The following is a 26,282-nucleotide window of genomic DNA, read 5'->3' on the forward strand; positions in this document are numbered from 1 at the left end:
TTCTGATCCCGATGGTATACCAATCAGGCTCCTCTCAGAGTATGCAGACACAATAAAATTTTTCTTAGCAGTTATATACACTCAATCACTTGACAAAAGGTCTGTTCCTAAAGACTGGAAAGTAGCACATGTCACACCAATATTCAAGAAGGGAAATAGGAGTAACCCATTGAATTACAGGACCATATCACTGACCTCAATTTGCAGTAGGCTTTTGGAGCATATATTGTACTCAAACATTATGAATCACCTTGAAGAAAATGACTTATTGATGCATGACCAACATGGATTCAGAAAATATTGTTCTTGTGTGACACAGCTAGCTCTTTATTCCCATGAAGTAATGAGTGCTGTCGACAAGGTATCTCAGATCGATTTCATATTCCTAGATTTCCAGAAGGCTTTTGATACCATTCCTCACAAATGACTTTTAATCAAATTGCATGCATATGGAGTATCATCTCAGCTGTGTGACTGGATTCGTGATTTCCTCTCAGAGAGGCCACAGTTCATAGTGAGAGACAGTAAATCATTGAGTAGAACAGAAGTGATATCTGGTATTCCACAAGGTAGTGTCATAGGCCCTCTGCTGTTCCTGATTTATATAAATGATCTAGATGATAATCTGAGCAGCCCCCTTAGATTGTTTGCAGATGATGCTGTAATTTACCATCTAGTAAAATCATCAGACATTCAATTCCCAATTACAAAATGATCTAGAGATAATTTCTGTATGGTGTGAAAAGTGGTAATTAGCACTAAACAAAGAAAAACAATTACGAGCAACTTAAATTGGAAACACCACATGGATAATATTGTGGGGAAGGCAAAACAAAGACTGTGATTTTTTGGCAGAACACTTAGAAGATGCGACAAACCCACTAAAGAGACAGCTTACATTACACTTGTCTGCCTTCTGCTGGAATATTGCTGCGTAGTATGGGATCCTTACCAGGTTGGATTGACGGAGGGCATTGAAAAAGTGCAGAGAAGTACAGCTTGTTTCGTTCTATCATGCAGTAGGGGTGAGAGTATCACTGATATGATACGTGAGTTGGGGTGGCAGTCACTGAAACAAACGCCGTTTTCTTTGCGGCGAGATCTATTTACAAAATTTGAATCGCCAACTTTCTCTTCCGTATGAGAAAATATTTTGTTGACACCCATCTACTTAGGGAGAAATAATCATCATAATAAAATAAGAGAAATCAGAGCTCAAACAGAAAGATTTAGTTGTTCCTTTTTCCCACGCGTCATTTGAGAGTGGAATGGTAGAGAAGTAGTATTAAAATGGTTCGATGAACCCTCTGCCAGGCACTTATGTGTGAATAGTAGAGTAACCATGTAGATTTAGATGTAGATGTAGATTTTGTTCCCCCATTCCTGTCAATTGTTCCCTAATGCACTCTCTGAAACTCTCTACAAACTCTGGTTCTTTCAGTTTATCCAGGTTCCATCCCCATAAATTCCCTACTTTTTGCAGTTTATTCAGTTTTAATCTACAGTTCATAACCAATAAATTGTGGTCAGTGTCCACATCTGCCCCTGGGAATATCTTAAAATTTAAAACCTGGTTCCTAAATCTCTATCTTACCATTATATAATCTATCTGAAACCTTCCAGCATCTCCAGACCTCTTCCACATATACAGCCTTCTTTCATGATTCTTAAACTAAGTCTTAGCTATGATTAAGTTACGCTCTGTGCAAAATTCTACCAGGCGGCTTCCCCTTTCATTCCTTACCCCCATTCCATATTCACCTACTGCTTTTCCTTCTCCTCCTTTTCCCACTATCAAGTTCCAGTCCCCTGTGACTATTAAATTTTCATCTCCCATCACTATCTGAATAATTTCTTTTATTGCATAGTACATTTCTTCAATCTCTTCATCATCTAAGGAGCTAGTTGGCATATAATATTGTACAACTGTGGTAGGTGTGGTATTTGTGTCTATCTTGGCTACAGTAATGCGTTCACTATGCTGTTTGTAGTAGCTTACCCATGCTCCTACATTTTTATTCATGATTAAACCTACTCCTGCGTTATTCCTATTAAGTTTTGTATTTATAGCCCTAAAAGGTATCAGATAGATTATATAATGGTAAGACAGGGATTTAGGAACCAGATTTTAAATTGTAAGACATTTCCAGGGGCAGATGTGGACTCTGATCACAATCTATTGGTTATGACCTGTAGATTAAAACTGAAGAAACTGCAAAAAGGTGGCAATTTAAGGAGATGGGACCTGGATAAACTGAAAGAACCAGAGGTTGTACAGAGTTTCAGGGAGAGCATAAGGGAACAATTGACAGGAATGGGGGAAAGAAATACAGTAGAAGAAGAATGGGCAGCTTTGAGGGATGAAGTAGCGAAGGCAGCAGAGGATCAAGTAGATAAAAAGACGAGGGCTAGTAGAAACCCTTGGGTAACAGAAGAAATATTGAATTTAATTGAAGAAAGGAGAAAATATAAAAATGCAGTAAATGAAGCACGCAAAAAGGAATACAAACGTCTCAAAAATGAGATCGACAGGAAGTGCAAAATGGCTAAGCAGGGATGGCTAGAGGACAAATGTAAGGATGTAGAGGCCTATCTCACTAGGGGTAAGATAGATACTGCCTACAGGAAAATTAAAGAGACCTTTGGAGATAAGAGAACGACTTGTATGAATATCAAGAGCTCAGATGGAAACCCAGTTCTAAGCAAAGAAGGGAAAGCAGAAAGGTGGAAGGAGTATATAGAGGGTCTATACAAGGGCGATGTACTTGAGGACAATATTATGGAAATGGAAGAGGATGTAGATGAAGATGAAATGGGAGATATGATACTGCGTGAAGAGTTTGACAGAGCACTGAAAGACCTGAGTCGAAACAAGGCCCCCGGAGTAGACACATTCCATTGGAACTACTGACGGCCTTGGGAGAGCCAGTCCTGACAAAGCTCTACCATCTGGTGAACAAGATGTATGAAACAGGCGAAATACCCTCAGACTTCAAGAAGAATATAATAATTCCAATCCCAAAGAAAGCAGCTGTTAACAGATGTGAAAATTACAGAACTATCAGTTTAATAAGTCACAGCTGCAAAATATTAACACGAATTCTTTACAGACGAATGGAAAAACTAGTAGAAGCCAACCTCGGGGAAGATCAGTTTGGATTCCGTAGAAACACTGGAACACGTGAGGCAATACTGACCTTACGACTTATCTTAGAAGAAAGATTAAGGAAAGGCAAACCTATGTTTCTAGCATTTGTAGACTTAGAGAAAGCTTTTGACAATGTTGACTGGAATACTCTCTTTCAAATTCTAAAGGTGGCAGGGGTAAAATACAGGGAGCGAAAGGCTATTTACAATTTGTACAGAAACCAGATGGCAGTTATAAGAGTCGAGGGACGTGAAAGGGAAGCAGTGGTTGGGAAGGGAGTAAGACAGGGTTGTAGCCTCTCCCCGATGTTGTTCAATCTATATATCGAGCAAGCAGTAAAGGAAACAAAAGAAAAATTCAGAGTAGGTATTAAAATTCATGGAGAAGAAATAAAAACTTTGAGGTTCGCCGATGACATTGTAATTCTGTCAGAGACAGCAAAGGACTTGGAAGAGCAGTTGAATGGAATGGACAGTGTCTTGAAAGGAGGATATAAGATGAACATCAACAAAAGCAAAACGAGGATAATGGAATGTAGTCGAATTAAGTCGGGTGATGCTGAGGGAATTAGATTAGGAAATGAGACACTTAAAGTAGTAAAGGAGTTTTGCTATTTGGGGAGCAAAATAACTGATGATGGTCGAAGTAGAGAGGATATAAAATGTAGACTGGCAATGGCAAGGAAAGCGTTTCTGAAGAAGAGAAATTTGTTAACATGGAGTATAGATTTAAGTGTCAGGAAGTCCTTTCTGAACGTATTTGTATGGAGTGTAGCCATGTATGGAAGTGAAACATGGACGATAAATAGTTTGGACAAGAAGACAATAGAAGCTTTCAAAATGTGGTGCTACAGAAGAATGCTGAAGATTAGATGGGTAGATCACATAACTAATGAGGAAGTATTGAATAGGATTGGGGAGAAGAGAAGTTTGTGGCACAACTTGACCAGAAGAAGGGATCGGTTGGTAGGACATGTTCTGAGGCATCAAGGGATCACCAATTTAGTATTGGAGGGCAGCGTGGAGGGTAAAAATCGTAGAGGGAGACCAAGAGATGAATACACTAAGCAGATTCAGAAGGATGTAGGTTGCAGTAGGTACTGGGAGATGAAAAAGCTTGCACAGGATAGAGTAGCATGGAGAGCTGCATCAAACCAGTCTCAGGACTGAAGACCACAACAACAACCCTATATTCACTTGACCAGAAGTCTTGTTCCTCCTGCCACAAAAGTTCACTAATTCCCACTATATCTACCTTTAATTTATCCATTTCCATTTTTAAATTTTCTAACCTACCTGCCCAATTAAGGGATCTAACATTCCATACTCTGATTCCTAGAATGCCAGTTTTATTTCTTCTGATAACATTGTTTTCAGGAGAAAGAAATCACAGTAGGACTCAGTTTCTACAGTTTCTACCACACAATTCAACAATACCCAATGTTTAAATTAATAGGGAAACATTCCACCTGGGAAAAATATATCTAAAAACAAAGATGATGGGACTTACCAAACAAAAGCGCTGGCACGTCGATAGACACACAAACAAACACAAACGTACACAAAAAATTCAAGCTTTCGCAACAAACTGTTGCCTCATCAGGAAAGAGGGAAGGAGAGGGAAAGACGAAAGGATGTGGGTTTTAAGGGAGAGGGTAAGGAGTCATTCCAATCCCAGGAAAGGAAAGACTTACCTTAGGGGGAAAAAAGGACGGGTATACACTCGCACACACACACATATCCATCCACACACATACATCCTGATGAGGCAACAGTTTGTTGTGAAAGCTTGAATTTTGTGTGTATGTTTGTGTTTGTTTGTGTGTCTATCGATGTGCCAGCGCTTTCGTTTGGTAAGTCACATCATCTTTGTTTTTAGATATACCCAATGTTTAATTTCACAGAATGGGCATACAATTATTGAAACAGAATAGTTCAAGTTTCTAGTTGTTCAGAAAGATAGTAAACTGTCATGGAAAGCCATGTTCAGGATCTTGTTCAAGACTTAATGCGGCCATTTTCACTATTCGAACGATATCTGAAGTAAGTGATCATTTGACATGAAAATTAGTCTACTTTGCTTATTTTCATTCGCTTATGTCATATGGTATCATATTTTGAGGTAACTCTTCCCATTCTAAATGGATATTTTTGGCTCAAAAATGGACTGTTTAGGCAATAAGTGGTGCAAGTTCTCGTACCTCTTGTCGACCTCTGTTCACTAGACTGGGTATTTTGACATTGCCCTCGCAATATACATATTCTTTACGGTCATTTCTTGTCAACAATATCAGCTTATTCCTAAGAATTAGCAGCTTTCACTCAGTTAATACTTGGCAGAAATGTGATCTGCAACTGAATCGCACTTCCCTAACTCTCATGCAGAAAGGTGTGCAGTATACTGCTGCATCCATTTTCAATAGGCTACCATGAGAATTCAAAAATGTTAGCAGTAATCCATATGCTTTAAAATCGAAACTGAAGAATTTTCTCATGGTTCACTCCTTTTATTCTGTTGATGAGTTCCTTGAAATATTAAGCTGATTCTTATGTTTTGTTGTTGGTTGTGTTTACTTAAACTTGTGGCTTGACTTTTTTTCTGGTTCATAAACTTTTAATTTTATCTGTTATTACTTTTATGTTGTAATTTCATGTACTGACATGTTCCATGACCTCGGAGATTTGCTCCTCAATTTGGTCCTATGAAACTAGACGCGTAAATAAATAAATAAATAAATAAATAAATAAATAAATAAACATATAACCATGCTTTACTTCATGTTCATTCTTAGTAAGTTGGCAATTCTTTTTAGGAAGATGCTAATCTTACCATTTGGTGATCTGCACACACGAAACAATCTAAAATCATTAGTCACTACACCAGTAATTTCAAAGTCTTTTTCTGTAGCTATGGGTTGTCTCACACATTTATTGTTTGTAGTCTTTAGGGCTTTCCTGTTTTAATGTATACAGAAACTCCACCACCTTTGTGTTTAGGCCCATGGAAGTAACAGGATAAGATATAGTCCTTTATTGTCCAGTGATCTACCTGGCTTCCAGTTAGACCCAGCTCACTGATACATAATACGAGGTTTGTTAAAAAAAATCCGGAACTTTGTCCACAAAATTTTTCTATGCTTACCTTTTACTGTTGTGTGAGGTCTTCTTCAAAATACTCTCCTTTGCAATTGATACACCACTCCCAATGCTGTTTGCACTGCTGGAAGCAGTCTTGGTACTCCTCTTGCTGGATTGTGTGAAGTGCTGTCTGCAAATTTTCTTTTACCACGTCTACATTGCAAATCTTTGCCCTTTCAATAGGGTTTTCAACTTTGGAAATACAAAAAACTCCACAGGGGTCATCTCTGGAGAATATGGAGGAAAAGGCAGCAAAGTGATTTCTTTACTTGTGCAATAGTCATGCATCAACAGGGATTAATATGTTGGTACATTATTGTGATGCAAGAGCCATGAATTGTCTCACCATGTTACAGGCTGTTTCCTTCTCACATTTTCTGGCAGGAGTTGCGACACTTCCTAATAGTACCACTGATTAATAGTTTGTCACTGTGTACAAAATCATGATGAACTAATCCTGCAAACTCAAAGAAAACTGTCAACATGGCTTTGACATTTGAACTGACCTGTTGAGCATTTTATGGTCTTGTAGAACCTTTCCCAAACCATTGTGAAGCTTGAACCTTGGTATCAACATCATAGTCATAGACCCACATCTTATCATCAGCTGTAATTTTCTTAATGAACATCTTGTTCTCATTTGTGTGATCCAGAAGCTCTTCACAGATTGCAAGGTTAAGATCTTTCTGGTCTTGAGTGATGAGCCGTGGGATGAACTTGGCAGCAACACAATGTATTCCAAGATCCTCTGTCAGGATTTGATGACAAGATCCAAGTGAAATGTTACATTCTTCTGCAATCTCTTGGATAGTCAGTAATTGATTGGCATGCACAATTTTGTTGATGTTCCTAATGTGAGTGTCATCAGTAGATGTCCAATGACATCAATAATGAGGGTTATCTTTAACTCCTGTCTGACCATTTTTAAGCCATGTGAACCATTCGTAATACCAAGTACAACTGAAGCACTCATCACTGTAGGCCTCCTGCTTTATTTGGTGTGTCTCTGTAAAGGTTTTCTTTAGTTACATGTAAAATTTAATGCAAACATGTTGCTCCCCTACCCCTGCCATCTAAAAATTTGCAAACTATGGGACACAACATTCCACTCAACACAACCTTGAAAAATAACTAACAGACATAATTAACAATGAAACACAGGTGTGTGCAGGGATTCCAACTGCATTTTGCTCCAACACTCCATTAGAGCAAAATTATGAATGTACCAGAATTTTTTGAACAGACCTGCACACTTAGGACTACTTCTGCTTCAAGTTTTTTGTTTCCAATATGTTGAATATTCTGATGTAGTACTTTTATATAACTTTTGTTTTGCTATGTTACATGGACTATGCCACCACTCAGGTAAAACATTACTTATGTAGGAATTAACTGCTACTCTCACTGCTATATTAAAATCATGTTCTATTATTGTGAATTTTAGTTTCTGTACGATCACCAATTGAGGGAATGTGTTTGCTGACTGTAATATATTTAAAGCTGAGATAAGACCTGTGTCAGGACACATCATTGTTCACATGGACCATTCCTAGTTTCTTACTTGGTTTTTCATATTTGTGCTTTAAATTGCTCAATAGCCTAGATTGTTACCAAATTTATGTAGGGCACAATGAAATAGCATACAACCAGCCCTACACCAGTAATTAAGTCACAAAATGTATTAAATGGTGTGTGCTTGGCCAGTGGTAGTCGTACAAGGGACATTGCTGTTGGTTGGTCTCATCCGAGAGAAAACAGCAATAGCATGCTATGGGTTTAATACAGCCCGAAGTAATGATTTAACAACTTTTTCAGTGGTCCTACTTTCGACATACGACTACTTGAAAAGTTACGAAACCATTACTTTATGCTGTATTGAATGCTCCATCACTAGTCAGACATGACATATTAAGTTGAGGATTATAACCCTTCATCAAGAAGACAAAGGTATAGAGATATCACCCATACCCTTTGTATATAGCGCTCCTACAGGTCTGAGGCACAACTGATGATGGGAGTTTCTCATTCTAGGCCAACACAGTGAGTGCAAAACTTTGATGGGAGGGATTATCTTCAATGCTCATCATAGTGAAGAGGAAGTAACATGACCCAAACATGAAGATTGTCCAGCACAACCATACAGAGTACCACTGACAAGGTCTATATCTAGGATGCTGTTGTTGGCTTCTGAAAACACTGGAAGAGGGAGCAATGCTACAAGCTGCATTGATTGCAATACATGGTGGCAATTAATTTTGCTGCCTGTTAAGTTGTGGGTCAGCATTTCAGATCTGATCACTAGCAAATAATTGTCATTTAGTAGTTACCATTTCTAGAAGCTTCTCAAAATTTCTTATGTTTGGAATATTCTGGAATATTTTATGTTCATATAAACAGTAGCAATCTATGTCCAAGAGGAATTTCTGTTCTGTCTGTACACTGGTGTCCACAATAAATATATTTTCAGTGCTAAGTGTCATATTTCACTGATGACGCTACTTTGAGGTTTGAACTTGATAGTAGTTATAAAGTGACAATACTGTATAAAGTAAATGACCACACATCTTAGCCCGCATCTCGTGGTCGTGCGGTAGCATTCTCGCTTCCCACGCCCGGGTTCGATTCCCGGCGGGGTCAGGGATTTTCTCTGCCTCGTGATGGCTGGGTGTTGTGTGCTGTCCTTAGGTTAGTTAGGTTTAAGTCGTTCTAAGTTCTAGGGGACTGATGACCATAGATGTTAAGTCCCATAGTGCTCAGAGCCATTTGAACCATTTTTGAACCACACATCTTACAGAAGAATTTTTAAGTATCTTGGAATTCTTACACTCAGTTCCCAATCATTTACTACATAATCATTTTTTCCCTCTTTTTTCTCATAATAAAAATGATTTTTTGCCAAACTGTTATTTACACAGTCATAATACAAGACACAAAAATAATTTCTATGTAAACATTCTCATTGTCTTGCGTTCAGAATGGAGTTATGTACTCTTTGATATTCAGCAAGTTCTTGACTGACAGAAAACAGGAAATTGGGAAACCCGGCAAAATCAAAATAAAATTAAAAACATACCTCACTAACCACTCATTCTACAAATTACCTAAGTATCTAAATTCAGAAGTCGAGAAGTTCTGTTAGCTACATGGCAAGTAGCAATGTTCATAATAAAGCTACAGGACAAAACCCAATGTACTATAAATAAGGCTCAGTATTTACAGACCTATGATGTATTTGCTTTGAAAAATAAGACATATATGCATTGAAAAAGACCTTCATAATCAAGTAAATATTAAGCTGCTAACAGCACAAAAACTTCAGTTCTATGGTACAACTGAAGAGACAGAAGCCTTTTTTCCCAAAGAAGCAGTTTTCTTTCTAACGTACTCAGTTAAATTTAGATATCACAAACATGTACAGCATTAAGCAGCATAATGATAGTTTATTGTTAATACAGGACACAGTCTTTCCTTCTCACCCTGTCTGGTAAGTCTGCCATGCCCTGGGATTCTGGGTGACTTTTCAAATCTCTACCCCTTTTCCTAATCCTCTTCAGCTCCTCTCCATTCATCCCTCTTCATTCACTTTCAAACCTTCTTCTGGAGGAAGCAGTCACTGGCTCCGAAAGCTTGCTTTTTTTATATGTGCATTCTCCTACCACCACTTGGTGACTAGATTTTTTACCTATCTAATTACATTATATTGTCAGGTATTCATATTATGAGTGTTATCAGAGCAAGTGATGCTATTCAACCTCTTTACATTTGGTGGTAGTCATTCATTCAAATGGACAATTGGTTGGCAGTCGTGCAACCATAAAATACTGTGCATATTTTACAGTATACCTCTGACAGGGTATGGTGTGCTTGTGATGAGACTGGATTAGAATGGCTGGATAGGCACAAAGACCAGTCCTTGCATCTAAGTCTTTGCAGGGATACTATTCACATACAGCAGACTAGGGTTGGTGGGATATAAGGACACATCAGAGTGTTTCATAGATATGTTGGGTGCTGGAGTAGCACTTCAGAATGTATGGTAAGGATTTATCTAATTCTGAGGGCAACAATATGTACCGTAAAACGGGTTGACTTTGAAATTTTAAATTCATTTTTGTAAATTAAACAGAATCTCCTGGAGATATCAACATGAAACCTTTTGAAAAGTTGCAAGAGGTGTTGCTGAATATGATAAAGCAGATTATATATTTTTATCCCCCAGGCCTAGCTAATTTTTTAAAAAATTTTTCACTGTTCAATTTCACCGCATGGGTTGGGGTCACTTTGAACATGGAAACATTTGCCTATTATGTGGGAATCATGTCAATTACTGTTAAATGACACCCCTATCATATGAAACAGCATGATATTTTGTATATAAATATAGTGTTGAAAGTAACTTATTTAGAAAAATTTGAGTATTTTTTACGAGTTTTCTTTAATCACCTGAAACTGTTCATATGATATGGCTTAGTTTGCTAATAATTGAAATGGGTGCTGAGCTAGTTATGAAATAAGAAAATTATTTAAAAACAGATCTTTTCAAAACAGTCTGTATGACTTTAATAAAATAAATGAAAAAAATTTATCACCTTTTAAAGAATTACATCTGTAAACACTCTACAGAAAAGGAAGTTGCCACAAAAGGGTGTCCACTCTAGCAGATGTCATAGACATCAAATTTAAACTCAAAATGAAGCCTTTCCCTTCTATCTACCTCAGAATCAGGTAGAATCCTACAAATGACATCTTTCTCAAAATCTGACACATTGGGAACATTCGGCCACAGAAAAAAACTTCATCTGATTCCACATTGGAATGCCATTTCCTCGTAAGTGTAATTTCATCATCTGTGATAACATGTCCAACACTATTTTACACTTTTCTTTGAAGAAAACTTCACTAAAACATGATTTCCATGGAGATGAGGGAAGGCACTGTTCAAAGTCACCCCTTGAAAGATAAGCCTCCATATTTTATTTTTTTACACCACCAAAGAATAATTTTAACATTTTATGCTTTCTGTAAATGTTCATTCAAGTGTTAACCTTGCCCATAAAAACCCATTTCAAATTCTAAACTAAAAAATGCTTCTAATAATAGGCAAATGTTTTTGTGGTTGTGAAGGACCTTACTTTTCCAGAAAATTATTTTATTTTCTGGCGTTGGTATACAATGTTATTTCATATCAACTGTCATATCATCTGAAAGTATCGATTATTGACAATATTTAATGACTCTGGACTCAGTTCCATATTTACACACTAGAGTGCAGCAATTGTTTTAAAAAGATGCTAAATTGCTGTTCAAAGCCGCCTCGCTGTTCAAAGTCACCCTACTTTACGGTAGTCAAAGTCCTGGAGAAAGATACTATTTTAATCTTTCTGAGATAGCATGTCTTGGAAATGATGTGTTACCTCATGACAAGGTACACAGCTATATCAGGGAAACAGACATTTAATGTTTTAAGTTAAAGATGTTATCTTGATGTTTCATTAACAGACATCATGATGAATTTCATTTTTGAAGTACTTAATTATATTATTACTTTCCCTAGAACTAATAGCAATAACACAAAGCTGACTGAATATTTCTGGTGCTACTTGTCACATATACTGACACATCACAATCACAGGAAGCAGTTCTGCAATAACAAACCTGTTATTTTCTTTGTCATTGAGGAAGGCACTTCCTTGATATGTGTTGGAACAGGGATTTTGGTTAATGTATTGACTCTCTCTCATGAGCTGATGTGGTGCTTCAATCGGTCCAGTAGAAATAATAGGCACTGTTCCATCAATATGTGGTACCTCCACACGAATGTGCACCTTACTGTTGTTTTGTTTTTCATTACCACTGGTGAATGTAGCTAAGAATGATGGAGCTTCATTGGAAGCTGGACACAGCTTTTTGGATCCAACTTTCACTGTTGCACTTCTCACAGGTAGACCTTCCACCTGAAAATGTAATAATCTAAGTAGGATGTTTTCAATATGACCATGAATATACAGTGGCTATTGCAGTATTCTGATTGTTGTATAAACTAATTACTAATTCTACAAATGTGATTTTCTATGTAGCTGTGAAGTCAGAGACTTAACCTGTGTCACTGATGTGACAAAATATTATCTGAGGGGAATATCAAGAGACTCAATGATTAATTTGTGTAACAGGTGTGATACACCTTTCACATTAAACATCATTTACTGTTTATATGTAACTGAATTAATATAATCACACATCCTTGATTTATATATTCTGCATGATAATGAACATGCCAAAATTAAATATTTACTTAATACAATATTGATTAGCACTCCCCCGATAACCCCTACAAAGTAGCAGTCTGGAATGTGTGTTGATGTACATGTGAATCTATAGTACTGTGTACTGCCACCAGATGGTGATGCTGCTTCCCATTGGTGGCACATTGCAGCAACACTTGTTCTGGCTTATGAATACACTGGTGGACATCGATAAGACAAAATGGAAGCAGACAAGCATGGGACAATGTTTCAAACATCCATGAGAGGTTAGCAGCAATATGTGCAGATAAGCATAAAGTCGCTGATCCATATTTTGTTGGGTATCAGAGTTCTTAGACAGCAGGAACTGTGCTGAAAAATGCAAAAGCACTCAGCATCAAGCAACTGCACACAAACTGTCACTGCCCTGTGTGTCAATTGATCATGGGGTATAGGTGAATTACATTTGATGAACTTAGAGAAGGCCATGGGTCTATCATGGGGAACACTCCACAACATTATCCATGAGGATCTGAAGAAGAAGGTGTGTGTACAATGAGGGCCCCATCCCATCTCCATTGCATAGAAACAGAAGTATGTGGAGATACATCAACAGTTGGAGCAACAGTAAAGCGAAGATCAAGTAGAGTTCTTTAAGAGTCTGCTTACAATCACAGACTCATGGTTCTTCCACAATACTCCAGAAAAGAAACATCAATACATGGAGTGGAAGTATACTGTGAGCCCTCGTCACAGACAGGACTATTCGTACAGAAACAAGTGGTAATGTGTTCTGAAATGAGGAAGGGATACTGCTGGTGAATTTGCTTGCTCCCAACATGACCCTCAACAGTGATCAGTACTATAGTTCACTGACACATTCAACTACACTGCCACCGAAATAGGAATTGTGATGTTCCGCTCCAACACGACAATGTGCAGCCATATGCCAGTGGCCAGATCATTTCCACTGAGCGTGAAATGGCATTTACTGTGCTCCACAATCTCCATATTCACTGGATCCAGGTCCTAGCAACTGTGCCATGTTAATAGCAATGAAAGAGGTCGTTGGGCTAAGGAGTTCACCACAAATTATGAACTTTATGCAATCGCCCACCAGTCATCCATGATACTCCCAAATAATGGTTTGTTACACACATACAGAAACTACCAGAATGATAGCAAAAGTGCATAGACATTGTCAGGAAATATCCATAACACAATCTGTATTCATTTGCTCAGTAAATGGTTCCTGAGGACACAAAAAAATTTTAGTGCCAATCATTTTTGAATGCTCCAAGTAAAATACGTCCTATGCTTATGTTTTTCATTATCTTGATGTGCAGTGACCTAAAGATATGCCACACCTCCCCCTCTCTCTTCCTCTTTTGTGTAGGGCTGAAATGATTAAGCATCATACAGGATAACAAGTGGGCATGAATATTTTGTGTGGATATTGGCTGTTAGCTCTTGTCTGCATCTGGCTAAAGATGGCAACTATTTTCAACAAAACATGTAACACTTTCCAGAATGAATCTATCTCTCTGAAACTTCCTGGCAAATTAAAGTTGTGTGCTAGACCATGATTTGAACCTGAATTCAAGTGTTACATGGACTATTCTCTTACTGACTGAGCTATCTATGCACAACACACCCTTACATTCTACTTCCATTAGTACCTCAGCTCCTATCTTCCAAACTTCACAGAATTTCTCCTGCAACATGAGCACTTCTTGAAGAAATGATATAGTGGAGAACTGGCTTATTCACAGCCTAGGGGACTGTTTCCAGAATGAATCTTTTGCTCATCAATATCCTTTTGTCTAGGGGTGTTAAAGAATACAAGAGAACTGTGTGGTTTTAAGATAGTGGAGAGCTACTGGCAGGAACTAAGCTGTGTGGCAAGTTGTGAATTAACCCTAGATATCTTAGTTGATAGGAACACTGCACAAAAAAGCCAAGGTTCTCAGTTTGAGTCCCAGTTTGGTACATGGTTTCATCTACCAGGAAGTTTTGAAACAGTGCACATTCTGCTGCAGAGTGACCTGCTACACCTTTCTAACACAGTATGGAAATGTCCTCATGTAGTTGTACAAATCCACTGATAACAGTGCTGTCTTTTCTGCCTGAGTAAGATCCAGAAAATATTTATAAGTTTTTTATTTCAATGTGTTTATGTTAGCTATTACTCAATATATTCACACAATTGTGTTTCATGTGGAGTTAACAGTAACCTTACAAAGTAGTATCCCCTTGCTCAAATGAGACAGGACTTTGCACAACTTTGACCACCACGATGCATTAGCTGAGGGCCAATAAAAACAAGAAATGGGAACCTCATTGTCAAGAGCCACATTGCACTTTATTCTAATAATTGAATGAAAAGCAATGAAAAAGAATTGTAGCTGTCCCAAATAACAAATGTTACAAAAATATTCAGTCCTTGTCTTACACTCAAAGGTGGTTATTGTCTGCAACAGCGCACAATCTTTTGTATGTTATTTTAAAAGTGTGCATTGGGGGTATAGTCACTGTGTATAAGGTGATTAATAAACAGTAGTTAAAGAAGAAGTATTCAGAAGAAAAACTATTTGAAGTTTCATGTTTTTGTTATTTACAAATTTCATTTATTTTACCTCAATTTAAAAGAGTTATTGGAAATTTTATCATATAAAAGATAAAGAAGGTTGAATGAATAAAACAAAAATTATGAAATCAAACAATAGAAAATCCAGGATGGAATGTAACAGTATTATGAAAAGGAAAGTTGCTCCTCACCATATAGCAGAGATGCTGAGTCACAGATAGGCATAACAAAAAGATTGTCACAAATAAGCTTTCGGTCAGCAAGGCCTTTGCCAAAAATAGACACCCCCCCCACACACACACATATGCGCATGCATGATTGCAATCTCTGGTAACTGAAGCCACACTACAGCGTGTGGATTCATATGCCAGAGACTGCAGTCATGTGTGTGTGAGTTGCATTTGTGTGAGTATGTGTGTTTGTCTGTCATCTATTTTTGATGAAGGCTTTGCTGGTCAAAATCTTATTTGTGACTCAGCATCTCCACTATATGGTGAGTAATAACTTTCTTTTTCATAATATTGTTACATTCCATCCTGGATTTTCCATTGTTTGGTTTTTGCCAGTAGAAAGAGTACAATATATTTTACATGAAGCGTTGACACTGAGAAGGATAGGTCCAAGATGGGGGCCCGATATGTCATTCACTGATACAATAACATGCAAAACTGAAATCATCATCAAGGCCAAATAGGGAATGAATCATTTTCTAGATCAAATTGTTACTACAGATGAGACAGGGTTTAGTACTTCATATCAGAAATCAGACAGTGATCAAAGCAGTTGGTGGAAGCTGGTAATCCTGCACTAAAGAGGAAAAAGTCAATTGTACCTCCTGAAATGTATATGTTCGGTATCTTCTGGGAGAAAAGAGAGATTCTTTTTACTAATTATCTTGAAAAAGTATTCTACAGGTTTTCTAGACCAACTGGATGAAAAGAATATGTGGGAAGAATCACAGATTGGAATATGTATGGAAAACTATCTTTCATCAGAAAGGTTCTTTGCCTAGATAAAGACTGAGGGATATGAAGCACAATTTTCTGGAGCATCCACTTCCATTCATAAAATTTGGCAACCTCTGACTTCTACCTGTTCTCACATCTAAAGCAGTTTCTGGCTGAAATATATTTTGAGTCTAGTGAAGATTTAGTGGCAATTTTAGACTAGTATTTTCAGGTGCTCACACTACTTAATTTCAACAATGGAGTCTGCTCACTGGAAAATGCTGCACAAATTGTATTGACAGGAAAAGGGCCAATATGAAAAAGTACTTTTTACCTAAAAATAAAGTGGGAAACTTAATAACAAAGATTGTCTACTGTTTTTTCAACAGATGTTTTACTTTCACAATGTACATTTTGAAGTCACAGCATCATTGTCAGGGTTTCAGCTGTTAAGAAAGGACCTACACTGTGATGTGAGCATGGCAGAAACATGTATCTGTGGGACTTACAATCCATTCTCAATTGCAGTTTATGAAATTGTATACATTGATGTATGCATAGACCTGTAATTTTAGATAGTTATGTGTTCAATATCTCATTATAAATACTACAATGTGTAATGTATTGTATGTGATATATAATATTAGGGAAAGGCAACCACTCACCTATAGCAGACTGGTATGTGGCATATAGAAACATGTAACAGAAAAATTTTCGCTAGCTTTCGAACTCTGGTGCTTTTTCTAGTAGAAAGTACACAAATTCACACACACAACTACACAGACACATAAATGCACACTACTGAGGCTGTTGCAAAAGTTTTATTGATAAAGCAGTTTTGTGAAAAGATTTAGCAGTTTGATTTGCTACATGTCAATTTGCAGATTACAACAATTATTTTAAAACTTTGTCTGTGAAATCAGAATTATCAGATACAATATCACTAAACTGGTAAGTTTGTCATTAGATCTAACATGAATGCATTGTACAAAAATAATAAAATATTAAGAATGCTTACCTTTTTTCCCCATTCTTCATTCAGTGGGATAGCTGTGCAGCGTATTTTGAACCCAGAAGTAAAGAATACAGGATCTAGCACACGAGGAGCATGTCTTGTACTAAGCATATCAATAGGAGCTGTAGACACTGTCCTGTAAGGATGTCCAGTACCAGTGGAAACCTCCCAGTGTACCACGATGTCTGTGAGAGGATCAGAAATACCTGCTGCTGAACACAGTAAGTTAATAGTCTGTCCATAATCTGGATGCTGCACATCACATGGTGTCACACAAGTAACGGGGTATCCTGGTTGCACTTCCATGTTATTGTCAGGAAATTGTGTTCCATTGCTTCCCCATGACAAAATAACTGGGCGTGTTGGCAGAATACGACTTGCTGCAGACCTGGAGTTCCTTGATGAGTTGTTCAGCTGCAATTTTCAAAGCCATATGTCTACAGTGTGATCAAAGGTAGAGTATGATGTAATTGTTGAGGTAGATTGGTAAACAATAAAATCACAGTGTGAGAAGTTCCATGAAATTCCTTCCTCAAAAGTAAAATGATGGGAACAGCCTTAATTATAAACAGAATTACATATGGATACACAGAATAAGCTACACATCAATAAATTCAAATCAATATTTGTGTGTTTCTGGATGAAGCAACTGTTGAAAAAGAGTATCATGAGAAATTTTCCTATAACATTTAATGGTCCTGGAAAGGTTATGGCTGAATGGAATGTTAAAGGCCAAGGCATTTCTGTGTACAAGATACTGAGGAAACAGGATAGATGGTTGTGTAGCTAACATCAGAGTTGTTCAACACATATTTTCACGTCATGCTTGTCATATGGGCTGTACTATGTTAGTTACACTGGTTGTTACCTGATACATTCAGTCTTATTCATTTCATACATTTATAAGTTCTTTTGCAGCCCATTCAATCTACTTGTCCATAAGCCTGGATCCAGTATACATGTCAGATTTCATTTGGCAAAAGAGAACTGCTTTGCTGCAGTTGTTGCTTTTGTAGTAAATACTGTAGTCAGCTTCATATTTTATTTCTGCAATGCATTATTCCCATAATGTGCAACTATACAACAATTTGACTATAAAAGGCAATTTACATTTAGTTGATTACAAATGAGCAAGAAAAGCCCGTGATTGATAGTACACCTGAATGACAGCTACCCTCTTCTTTGTCAAAGAAGGATTCTCTGCTTCAAAAAATTGATGTTTATATCATCTTTTGTTCCCATGCATTTTTGTCTCTTTGGGCAGAAGAGTCCTGCTGCATTGCAATAAACAGTGTTCAAACTGGTTAGGTGCCATTTGTCTGGTGATTGACAAGGAGTATATTACCGTAATTCAGTATTAATACAAACCATCAAAGTCAACTGAAAGTCAATGTTCAACATGTGTGGGCTTCTGGCAGATGGTCTTTATGATATTCAAACTTAATAAAAGTGAAAATGCAACAGTAAGCTCAACAAACTAGAATGGATTCAGTAAACAGGATGATATTCATCTGGCACATATCATCTGAAAAAAATTGCTGGAGTGCAACACATTTCTCTGGCTTCCATAGTGACATGCAATAAGTTCAATCAAATTCATAAGTACAGGATGTACAACTGGGCATGTGAGAAGCATGATTAAGTTTACACCAGAATATTGGAATATTTGGTCCAATGCTTCATTGAAGGTCATGCTGTAAGCCAACTTTACTGAAAACCGCAATCGGCTTAAACTGAAGACCATCCCAGATGATACTAAAGATACTCGCAATATAAACAGCATCTACCCTTTCTCTTTGTTAGTCATTATACTGGCTTTGATGATGTCATTTTACAACTGTTTGACGCAGAGTCTTTTACCATTACACAGTTTCAGTGAATTCAGTTTCTGTAGTAAAATGACTGGGGAACAAACCTTTTATTTGACGCAATGTAATGGCATTCCTGGAACATTCAAAGAATTAAAAAATTTTGCAGTTTATTTCCACACTATTATGAAAAGGAAAGCTGCTACTCACCATATAATAGCGATGCTGAGTTGCAAATAGGCACAATAAAAAGCCTGTCACAAATACACCTTTCACCCAGAAAGGCCTTCGTCAAAATTACATTACAGACACACACATACACAATCACACAAATGCAGCTCACACACACATGCCTGCAGTCTGAGGCAACTGAGGCCACACTGCCAGGCATTTGCGACTCAGAGTTACATCTTTCAATTTTTCTGTGTAGCAGAACGTGCATGTTTTGACCATTTTCCTAATGATGCACATTTGGATGTTCATTGTATTTTTTTGTGGAATCATAATGGATTTCCTCAAGTTCGAAATTGTGGTTTCTATGTGTGAAACTCCTAGATACTCAGGTGGAGTGGCCATTCTTTCTCTATTTTTTTATTCATTTGATATTGATTACCTGATTCATATTTTCTAATTGAACTTACTCTAATTCACATCTCTTTGTTAATATTTGCTTTTTGTTATTCACTTTGCCTTTCTCTTATTTGTTGAACTCCTTGAAATTTCATAAGTCATCTTTCTTTTTCTTCCTCTGTTTTGTTTCTACATTCTGCATTTCTTCTTTGCAAATTCGCATACAGTTGCATAAGCACTGTCATATGCTTTGACATTTTATATACAACAACTATTTCACAAAATAAATCATTATACAGGGAGATACAACTGCCCCTGCTGATGTTTTATGCAACCTGGAAAGTTATATTTGGTATTCAAAGACCACATGCAAGGTGTTCATATTCTTTTGCTCACTATGCACAAACTATTAGTCCTACAGAAAAATTGAACAGGATCTGTTTGTAGGAAATTTAATGTAGTTAAATTTTATAATGGATTATGTTTCCACAGAAAGCTGTGTTTTCATAGCTATTAAAAAAAAAAAAAAAAAAAAAAAAAAAAAAAAAAAAAAAAAAAAAAAAAAACCCGTACAAAAGTGACCTTCAAACACACCTCTACCCTCACACTCAGCCCTCACCAGTGAGAATTTCTAGTACATTATTCACATGAAATTCCCTCCTACCAGTGTACACAAACTTGCAACTACATGAATTATTCTCCATATTCAACCTTTTTTTGTCTCTATTGTTTGGAGTATTATAACGGCAACATAGTCAGCTGTTTCACTGATATTATTAGTGTAAGTGAGCCTGTGAGGGTGAGGGAAAAAAAATCACTTTTGTAAATGTAATGCTAAAACTAATTACATTGACAGTTCAATTCAGAGTTAGCCATTACAGCCAGTGGTTTTGCAGTCAGCAGGTCTGACAAATACAAAGATATAATTACTTATTTCATGCTGTTAAAACTCACAGAACTGTTAGGCAAAATTCATACAATCACCAATTTTACAATTTTAGTGCTCAACTGAACTGGTGATATAATAAAGCCAGTTAATAAAGACCAAAAAAGGTCCAATGTGGGAAATAATTTGCGCAGTAACAAATTTTTGTACAGTGGTAGGAGGAGTGCCATGAACAACGTACTAAAAATCCTGTCTGGTGGGGGGCTTAGTGTGGAGGTAGGCTTGTATTTGAAGATCTCTTTTGTAGGTTTTTCTTGAATAACCTGAAAACTACAATAATTTTCCTACAAAAAGCTACTGTTCATTTTTTATGAGGATTTAGGCTTATAATTACTGTAATTACTGATAGTAACATTATTATAGTGTTAAGTCGCATATATCTACAAAGGTTTTGGAAGTTTCTGGGAAAATCTGGTTCAAAAGATACTTTCTAGAAAATTCTGATTATATCTCCATCCCTCACTGATACATGAAATGCCACTCAAAACATTTTAGACACCGTTAAGAAACACAATATGTGAGAAAATATTTTTTGCCATCCACAATCACCCACTTCCACTCACCATGACCAAACTCCCTTACTAAAAGCAGGAGACCAAAGGCTATCTACCACCACAACCACATTTAGGTGCCAGTGCTTGGTCATGGAAAAAGTGTGTCTTTATGTACACACATTTGCCTTATATATATGTTGATTTTGGTTACCTTATGTGACTAGCTAGGAGAAAATATAACAAACATGAGTTACAGATTAAGTGTAGTCCAATGACACAGTAAAAAATTCATCATTCATGAAATCTGTTATGCAAGTTATTTTAACAGTAATTGTTATAAATATGTCTGGTTAAGTACTGAGTATTTCTCTCACTCCCCCCCCCCCCCCTCTCTCTCTCCCCTCCCCCCCCTCCCCCCCCTCCATTTCTCTCTTTCTGAAGAGACAGAATGTTATGTATACTTACCAGAACTGTAACTGTTGAAATTTCACCCAGAACTGTGGGATGTTCAGCTTTCAGTGTTAATGAGAAACTGCGAGTGGTTGTTTTATAAAACTGCTTCAGTCTGACGTGCACTGGCAAGCTTGTGACATATGGTGCAAACAGTAGCCTCTGTGAGTAAGATTCATAGTCTACAAGAGACTGCACTGTCCCTTCTTCAGATAGAATGCTGACAACTGATTCCATATTCATACCTCCTGTCCGGAGTACCTTAATATAAAAAAAACAGCTAGTTTTAAAAATGTAATGGCAAAAGGTATAGTCTTTCTGAATATAAACCATTATCCAATACAAATTAAGAGAACATAATTTGACTCAGAAACCACAAATTAATCAATAATTTTGATTGTATATTTCAGCGTCAGGTCACGTAAACATATCATAATCACACGATTTGAATATGTTGCATACTGGGTGCAGCACTTAACTCTGGAGAAATTTCAATCTAAATTTCCTGCCATATCACAGTTCCACTGGAGTTATGATGGGTGTTCTTGAAGGACATATGCATCTACTAAACATTCAGAATCTCAAAATGACCGAGATATTATGGACAAGTGTGGAGTACAACGAAAGAGCCATGATTGTCAAAAGTCTTCACACTGGGCATTCACCCACTAAAATAGTTTGATTCTTTGGGTACCCAAGATCAATAATTACAATATTGTGGACAAGTATAATGCTTAAGGGAAGTCTGGGGTTCGCATCCTAGGCATTGTGTTCAGTGAGGGGGATATCAGGCCATTATATTTCTTTGTAAAGGGACAAGCGGTCACAAAAGAAGTTTATCTGCAAGTATTGACAAATGTTGTGAATCTGTGGATGGTAACTGCAGCCTTGTGGAGACAAAATGTCTTTCAACAGGATGGTGCACCAGCTCATACAAGCCATTGTGTCCAAAACTGACTCTCGGATAATATTGACATGTTTTGATCAAAACATTTCTGGTCCCTGAATAGCCCAGGTTAGAACCCCCTTGACTACTATGTTTGGTGTGTACTTGAAAGTGTTACCATTAAGACGAGGCACGCTAATGTCATATCTCTATGCACCGCCATCAAAGATGCATTTGTGAATATGGACAGCTCTGTTTTAAAGAGTGCAAGCGATCCTTTCAGAACAAGATTGGAGGCAGTTATTGTGATTGAAGAGGATTACAGTGAGTAACGTTACTCTTGAAAGATACCACTACTTCTATGTAAAAGGATTTTCATTTTGATTTGTATCTCATTTTAATATATTTGCTTTTAAATGAAAGGAAACAAATCTTTAGTTATTGCTGAATTCATCATATTACCCTGATTTCAGCAAAGTAACACTGATGATAATGAATATATAACATTGCAGTAAATGAAATAAAAAACTTTCTTCAAAAATTAATTTTCTGGTGTGAAGCACAATTCCAGATGGAACATATCCTGGGTAAAATACTAATTCTCTGATAAATAAATTAAAGTACATGTAGATGAATGGAAGTCACATATGGACTAGACAAATCTACCTATAGTTATAGACACATTTCAGCAATTAGTGAAGAAAAAATGGTAGTTTTGATAGCATAAAAGATAAAAATTGAAACACATTTGCACTTTTAATAAAAAAGATGAGATTCTCACAACACTACAGGAAAATTAAAAATTCGAAGGTATTTAGATCTACAGGTGTATCGTGTATAAAAGAACATCAGTTATTGTGATATAACACTATCTTCTTGGGGATTGCAACTAAGGTAAATAAATATTAATTCTACAGAAGTATCCGTTAATTGTATGAGGGTCATTTTGACATGTGACCACATACCCCCCCCTCCCCCCTTCCCCCTCCCCCCCCCCCCCCTCCCTCCATCACCACTGCTGACGGACCACTGATCTTGGCACTCATCTGCTTCAGTTTGGCAGCAGCTACAATCCAACATGGGTGATCACTGCTTAGAAGTGTGGCTTTAAAATATGTGACAAAATTGGTGATCCCACCAGGTGTGATGTGCATAGTGTTATTCGCTTTTTAAATACAGTGTTACCCACTTCTTAGACACAAAAAAAGTCTGACCTATTGAAATTTATAGACATATAATTAAGGTTTACAGTAATGTGACGAACAAATTAGCGGTTTGGAAGCGGTGTATCATGTTTAAGGGCAGACGGAGGAATGTTCACAATGAAGTGGTGACTGATGGATTCAAAGCAACAATTGAAACAAAAATCCAAGAAGACAGGTGTTTCACAATTATTGGACTGCAGAGGCCTATTGTCAAATGCTCAGTGACTTCCTTGCACCATTAAAAACAAGTAATATGGAATGCTAACCAGAGGAGTCATCCTCCTTCATGATAATGTGCATCCACATGCAGTAGGAGTGACACAGGACAAGCTTCAGTGGGAAATGCTTCAACATCTGCCATAAAGTCTGGTCTTAGCCCCAAGTGATTATCACTCATTCCCTAAATTGAAATATTTTTTGAATGGACGAACCTATGGAATAGATGATAAACTTAAAGAATCTGTCAATCAGTGGCTCAACAACTTGGTAGCAACTGTGTCTACAGAAGGCATAGAAAAGCTGGTGAAATGGTATGACATATGCCTAAGTCTGAACAGTGATGAGGTAGAAACGTAGCTTGGGTATCAAATTGTATGTAAAACACATATTCATTTAATTATATCAATAAAAATTTCTGTAGAAAAAAATGTTCTTTACTTTCCACATGACCCTTGTATTACATAAATTTTACAAGTAAACATTTTGCAGAAGTCCCTTCAGGATCATTGGGATTCTTACAGTAATGTGCCATTATATTTACCCCCTAATGGTATTGTTGTTAACAATAAGTGCATGTTTACTATGAACTCTGAAATTCCCAATTGCATTATTAGAAATAAAATAAGTGTCATGCAGATTGTGCACACCTGTCTAGGGCTCATAAGGGAGTTTTGCATTCTGGTGCAAATATCTTTAAGAGACTGTTAGTAGACATCAGGCAGGAGATTACAAAATTTTTCAGGTGTACAAAACTCAAACTGAAGTGTACCTTATTAGGCACTCCTAGTATTATTTTCTCAAGGAGTAAATTTTGGTTAATATTGGGTTGGTGCATAAGTTCATAGTGTTTTTGTTTTGCATATTGGTATTCTGGTTGCTATGAGTTCATTTATCAACTGTCATTCTTTTATTATAGCTCAATTTTGATATATTGTCATTTTGCCTTTTGGAGATAGTGAGTGGAACTGTGGACATTAGAAAATGGAGTGCCAGGTAGAGAAACTGAAACATTTATGACATGTTCTGTTTGAGTTCAACAGAGGGGTGACAGTAGTGGAGGCAGCTAGAAACATCTGTACCATGTATGGGGATAATGCCACTGGACAGAGCACAGCAAGAAAATGGTTTTCTCATTTTAAGGAGGCTAGTTTTGACATTAATGACTCTCAATGTTCAGGAAGACCTTAGGCGTTTGATGAAGATTTTTTACATGCATTAATGCACAATGATCCACGTCAGTGTACTTGAGAACTGGCAAATGTGATGAACCATTGTTGTGCGACATTTGCATGCAATGGGGTAGGTTCAGAAATTGGGTGTGTGTGGGTACCACATACTCTAAGGCAAATTCACAAAAATCAATAGGTTCATCTCTCCTTGGTCATCATCAGTTGGCTCATGAACAGCACCAGTCATTCCCATCCTGTATCTTTTCTGGTCATGAGAAATGTTAGCATAAAGAATGCTAGCATAGGGAAAAGAAAGGATTGGTTGAGCCTAGACAAAACAGCAACTATCATTATGAAGGCCTGTTAGCATTCCCAAAACTGACTACGAATGCTTGATACTGAATTACCATTGTTTGTCAGTCACTAATACACTCCTGGAAATGGAAAAAAGAACACATTGACACCGGTGTGTCAGACCCACCATACTTGCTCCGGACACTGCGAGAGGGCTGTACAAGCAATGATCACACGCACGGCACAGCGGACACACCAGGAACCGCGGTGTTGGCCGTCGAATGGCGCTAGCTGCGCAGCATTTGTGCACCGCCGCCGTCAGTGTCAGCCAGTTTGCCGTGGCATACGGAGCTCCATCGCAGTCTTTAACACTGGTAGCATGCCGCGACAGCGTGGATGTGAACCGTATGTGCAGTTGACGGACTTTGAGTGAGGGCGTATAGTGAGCATGCGGGAGGCCGGGTGGACATACCACCGAATTGCTCAACACGTGGGGCGTGAGGTCTCCACAGTACTTCGATGTTGTCGCCAGTGGTCGGCGGAAGGTGCACGTGCCCGTCGACCTGGGACCGGACCGCAGCGATGCACGGATGCACGCCAAGACCGTAGGATCCTACGCAGTGCCGTAGGGGACCGCACCGCCACTTCCCAGCAAATTAGGGACACTGTTGCTCCTGGGGTTTCGGCGAGGACCATTCGCAACCGTCTCCATGAAGCTGGGCTATGGTCCTGCACACCGTTAGGCCGTCTTCCGCTCACGCCCCAACATCGTGCAGCCCGCCTCCAGTGGTGTCGCGACAGGCGTGAATGGAGGGACGAATGGAGACGTGTCGTCTTCAGCGATGAGAGTCGCTTCTTCCTTGGTGCCAATGATGGTCGTATGCGTGTTTGGCGCCGTGCAGGTGAGCGCCACAATCAGGACTGCATACGACCGAGGCACACAGGGCCAACACCCGGCATCATGGTGTGGGGAGCGATCTCCTACACTGGCGGTACACCACTGGTGATCGTCGAGGGGACACTGAATAGTGCACGGTACATCCAAACCGTCATCGAACCCATCGTTGTACCATTCCTAGACCGGCGAGGGAACTTGCTGTTCCAACAGGACAATGCACGTCCGCATGTATCCCGTGCCACCCAACGTGCTCTATAAGGTGTAAGT

General features: G+C 38.0%; 1 protein-coding gene across 1 annotated transcript in view; it reads right to left on the reverse strand.

Annotated features, from left to right (window-relative positions):
- The window catches only part of LOC126464541 (extracellular matrix organizing protein FRAS1-like), a 471,206-nt gene that overhangs the window by 105,369 nt on the left and 339,555 nt on the right, over positions 1-26,282 (reverse strand). Inside the window, exons 10-12 of the mRNA XM_050096241.1 lie at positions 21,360-21,605; positions 17,080-17,490; positions 11,941-12,239 (exon numbers count right to left, since the gene is read on the reverse strand). Coding sequence (XP_049952198.1) covers positions 11,941-12,239; positions 17,080-17,490; positions 21,360-21,605 — 956 coding nt within the window. The remainder of the gene's footprint in view (positions 1-11,940; positions 12,240-17,079; positions 17,491-21,359; positions 21,606-26,282) is intronic.

The sequence above is a fragment of the Schistocerca serialis genome, chromosome 1 (genome assembly GCF_023864345.2).
Source record: "Schistocerca serialis cubense isolate TAMUIC-IGC-003099 chromosome 1, iqSchSeri2.2, whole genome shotgun sequence".
Lineage (NCBI taxonomy): Eukaryota > Metazoa > Arthropoda > Insecta > Orthoptera > Acrididae > Schistocerca > Schistocerca serialis.